The 5,012-nt window shown below is 42.8% G+C and overlaps 1 protein-coding gene across 1 annotated transcript; it reads right to left on the reverse strand.

Moving 5' to 3' along the window:
• Positions 1–2,067: 2,067 nt before the first annotated feature.
• Positions 2,068–3,064, reverse strand: LOC119414392 (collagen alpha-2(VI) chain; the record flags this gene model as incomplete). Its single annotated transcript, XM_037681483.1, is given in 1 exon segment — positions 2,068–3,064. A coding segment is annotated over 1 exon segment (269 nt), but the record flags the coding sequence as incomplete, so codon positions are not given.
• Positions 3,065–5,012: the final 1,948 nt, after the last annotated feature.

Raw genomic sequence — 5,012 nt, forward strand, 5'->3', positions numbered from 1 at the left:
TATAAGGATCTAAGATATACACTAACAATAATAATATAATATAAACTTAGTGGACTGCATTTTGTCAGAGTGTTCCTGATGGAGTCAGGTACAAAACTTTTTTCAAGCTTAGTTACTTAAACTGGTTCCCAATATCTTCACTAGAGCTTTTATATTTCATGCTTGTTTATACATCTACTATCAAATTTATTAGAGCCTTATCAGAATCAGAATAAGCTTTATTATCACTGCACTGAGATACAACGAGAATATGTACGTACAGTCGTCTAAAAGATGGGCGGAGTGCACGAAGCTGCTGCTAGAAAGCGCGGCCTTCTTATCCTTTTCAGAATACATCTTTTAGATAGAAAAAGGGACAAAGCCATGAGGAGAGGATAGTGGCATTACAAAAAAGATCTCTTCACTACTTGTCCTAACAAAACACGATTTAAGACATCAAAAAAACTCTGCCAGCAAGCACATTTATGAAGCGCATTTGATGACGAGGCGGTCCATGAAGCACTAACAGATAATTCATAGTCCTGATAAGATGATGGTCAGCCGGCACAGTTCTGATAAGCCTCCACAGAAGGGGGGGGGGGGTGCCTGTTTCGAGGCCAGCTGGGGAGTCAGATTCAAATAATCCACAATTGTTGATTTAATCAGGCAGACTATTTTTCTTGTCAGCTTTGAGTCATGACTTCCAAGGTCCGAAACGACCAGATCAAGGTGCATTCTACTGGTCCGTGCTTATGAACCTCTTCAAGATCGTTTCCATGCTGACAAGTCCCAAAGCCGCAGGTGGCCTGCGATTTAAACCATCTTACAGTTTAGCTTGTAAATCAGCTGATTTAGAATCCTCAAAGCACGAACCAACATTCACATAGGCAGCAGCCTGACGAGGACCAAATTAGCTGCGGCTGTCCTCTTTGTACGTTGATCAACCAGGATTCAGACTGTTCCAAAAACAGGAAACCTGTTATCATAAATTCAATTACATGCAATTTCGGCATCCTCGATCGACAGAAGAGGCAGATGCATCACCCCCAGAGATATATCCAGCTGCATGCTTGTTGTCCGAGCAGATGAGGGTTCTCCAGGACCCTGTCACTTTGTTGAAAAGATTTTGTCATTTGTGTCGTAAGTCCAGTTGGTCAGATCCAAAACAGTAGTTTTCATTTCGGAAGATGTGTAAAAATAGGAGCTGCTTCAAAACACAGACAGAGAGCAAAAAAGCAGGAGGAGAACAGGGAGAGGGAAGAAATGTGTACACCTCGTTCCAGAGCCAGTGATGGAAAATGAGTATGAAGCTGCCTTCATAATTAAAGTTTCTATTTTATGCTGAAGAATAAATCATTGATCCATTTTTTGTCGTGTTGTCGTGTTTTCTGATGTTCGTGGTCCTTATGCCCACCACCAAGCATGCATCTTTCCCTCTACAAACCTTGTGTGTTGTTCTAATTTCAGTGAATATCTCAACAAGCTCATTTTTCACAAAAAATGTGGGAGCAAAAGCCACAACTCATCTGTATGTGAGCAAATTTGTTTAACTTTTTTCCTTCTACTTTCAAAAATGAAAATAGGTCAAAAATGATCAACAGAGCTCTCATCTGCACCGCTGGACGCCACAAACCTGCTCATCATGAGAAATAAAACAGCAGATTCAGAGGGATCCATTTATTCATTTATTTTGGCATTACAATGTACGTAATCACTAAAACATTAAATCTTACTGGATAAAACAGGCCTCCATTCTTCTTGAATTTTATTTGAGCACAGAATGAGTTAAACTTGTATTTTGGGCACGCTGAGATAATTTCTGATGTAAAAGTTGATATGTAAATAAACTAAACGAGTTCAGTCAATTTGTGTTACTTGTCTTGAGAGAAACAAACTGAATCCCAGTTATAAAACGTGACGCTCAGGATCTTCCATTTCTCTACTGAGAATAAACTGTAAATTATATAAAAAGGTAATGAAACGTGTTTGAATATCCTTTACGACAGTGTTTGCATGCAGTTGGATTTTATTTTTAAATTTTAAGACAACACGTCGCAGTAAATATCTTTTAAAGACAAAACACACAGATGGGGTCACACTTCAGCCTTTATTTGAACTTTCTGTGTACACATTAGATTCTCGGTTCAGGATGTGTGTATGACTCCTCTGTGTTTGCGTGTCAGGAGATTTATGTGTAATGTTGTTTTCCTTCTGAGAAGAGATAATACACTCTTATACATCGAACAAACTACAATAAAACAAACATGATGTAAAAACAACGATGTCGGGACCCCACAGAGGACTTTTAGCACCATTGATCAAGAGAAACTCTGTCTCAGTCTTAAAAAAATAGAGTGAGTCACTGCAAAGTTAAGGCCTCATAAAATCAACCCCCCCACACCCACCCCCCATAAAGAAGAAAAAAACAGAAAACTAAATAAAACCCACAATGCACTTGGTAAACATTTGGTATTTATAAATCTTTTCTTTGGGATGCTTATGGTCTTTAAAATGCTAACAAAAGATTCAGAAGGACACAAATGGTGCTGTGTGTATTTGTGTGTGTGTGTGTGCTTGTGCATGTGTGTGTGTTTGTGCATGTGTGTGTGTGTGTAAAGGTGTTGGTCCTGCCTGGGTTATTTGACTTTTGTAACAGCTTTTCGTTCACACCGACAGGAGATGCAGCCCTGGCAGTGCGTTACATCCTGGAATGGTAATGACAGAGAGTGCTGCCTCTCTGTGTGTGTACACTAAAGGTTCTGATCCGTCTGTCACTCAGTGTCTAACTCAGGGGTGTCGAGCACTGCAGGTCCTCACTAGCAAATCCAGCGCATGAAGCGCTCAAAGAATGAAAGTTTGCTGAGCATGCTGAAGTCGTTGCCTCTAAAGATGGCCGATCTATCGCCCAGCGACACCTTGTGCAGCACCTCCTCGTCGGTGTCGCCTCCCAAGGCGATCAGTGTGGGGACGCCCTCTGCCCTCTTCATGGCACTTACGCCCTCATCGAGCTGTTCGCTGGATGTGATGCCGTCGGTGATGAAGACAAAAGACACCTCAGCGTTTCGTCGGGACAGTCGTTGGTTCTACAAACAACATTAAAAGGACAAGTTAGCGCTTTTCTATATTTATCAAATATCAGGATGCCTAGCAGGAAAATAACAACGTTAACACACATTTTAGACCACAGACTAACAGCATCATTAGTGTAAAAAGCGGTGCGCTGATGTCCACCATGGATGAGGGATTTGAACAGTGAATATTGGTAGTTTATGAGATGAGTGTTTTTCTGGACTGGAATTTAACAGACAATGTAAATTAATCTAAATATTTTTGGTGCAAGATACTCAAGTGTGGAGGAGAACAGAGGGAGGTTTGTTTTCTTATCCGAGGCAGCAGAGTGACGGATCCTGGAGCCATTTTATCCACCACCAGGTGCAATAGTGGAGCCAGGGGGTGGCCAGTGGTGGTCTTGGCCCCCACATATTAATAAACTATACTTTTTAAGCAATATAAAAACTAAAAAGTACATCTTCCTCAAATGATCGGGGTACTCGGCACTATGGTGTAGGGATTATGATTTGTGTCTTGGTCTCTAGCCCCATCTTGTGTTATGTTTATGTCCTGTGTTCTTCTAATCCTTAGGTTCTGTCTTTAAGAGTTTGTGTTCTCCTAGTGGGCAGCACGGTGGCGCAACTGGTAGAGCTGCTGCCTCTCAGCGAGCAGGTCCCTGGTTCAAACCCCGGTCCAGGGGCCCTCTGGGTGGAGTTTGCATGTTCTCTCCGTGCATGCGTGGGTTTTCTCCGGGTGCTCCGGTTTCCTCCCACAGACCAAAAACATGCATGTTAGGCTGATTGGTAACTCTAAAATTGTCCCTAGGTGTGAGTGAGAGAGTGAATGGTTGTTTGTCTCGTTTGTCTCTATGTGGCCCTGTGATGGACTTGCGACCCGTCCAGGGTGTACCCCGCCCCTCGCACAGTGATTGCTGGACATGGGCACCAGCGACCCCCGTGACCCAAAATGGAATAAACGGGTAAAGAAAATGGATGGATGGATGGGTTCTCCTAGTGTATGCCTCCATCTGGTGTTGGGTCACTGTTCCTGCACTCCCTGGTTTCCCAGTTTATCATTTTCCAGGATGTGTTTCAGCTGTGTCCTCACAGGTGTTTTATCTTGTTAGTCACAGTATACAAGTCTGTGTCTCTGTGTTAGTCCTTTGTCCTGGCATTGTAAACTGTCCTCTGGTGATGTCCTGTATACTCCCTATGCACCCCTGGATCATTTATGTGCATTTTTGCTGCCCTGTCAGCCTTTTCTGTTATTTATTCTAAATAAATCCTTCATTTAATATATCTCCTGAGTTCTGGACTGCCTGCCTGCACCATTGGGTTTATCTACACCAGAGCCCCCTGTATACAACAGATGGCTCAGTGGTTAGCACTGTTGCCTCACAGCAAGAAGGTCCTGGGTTCAATGGTGAATGGACTGTACTTATATAGCGCCTTTCTATCTTATTTCAAGATACTCAAAGCTCTTTACACTACAATCTGTGCCTCATTTACCCATTCATACAGCACTCTACTAGATCTGTACAAAGCTAATTGAACAAATCATTCTAATGAGACTAACCAGTGCTTTAGATCACATTCATACACTAATGGGACACACATCAGAGGCAGTTCAGTGTCTTGCCCAGGGACACTTTAGCATGTGACTGCTGGTGGATTCGAACCCCCAACTCTCGCATTGGAGGACGACTGCTCTAACCACTCAGCCACAGCCGCCTTCAATCCCCGGTTGGACCGGGGGTCTTTCTGTGTGGAGTTTGCATGTTCTTCTCGTTCTTGCTTGGGTTTTCTCCAGGTACTCCGCTTTCCTCCCACAGACCAAAACATGCATGTTAGGCTGCCTTCAGGCCTTCCTTGCAAAAGAGATCTGTGATCTCAATGGGATTTGCCTGGTTAAATAAAGGTTAAATAAATAATTGATTAACACACACACACACACACACACACACACACACACACACACACACA

The sequence above is a fragment of the Nematolebias whitei genome, chromosome 9 (assembly GCF_014905685.2).
Source record: "Nematolebias whitei isolate Nwh7 chromosome 9, NemWhi1, whole genome shotgun sequence".
Lineage (NCBI taxonomy): Eukaryota > Metazoa > Chordata > Actinopteri > Cyprinodontiformes > Rivulidae > Nematolebias > Nematolebias whitei.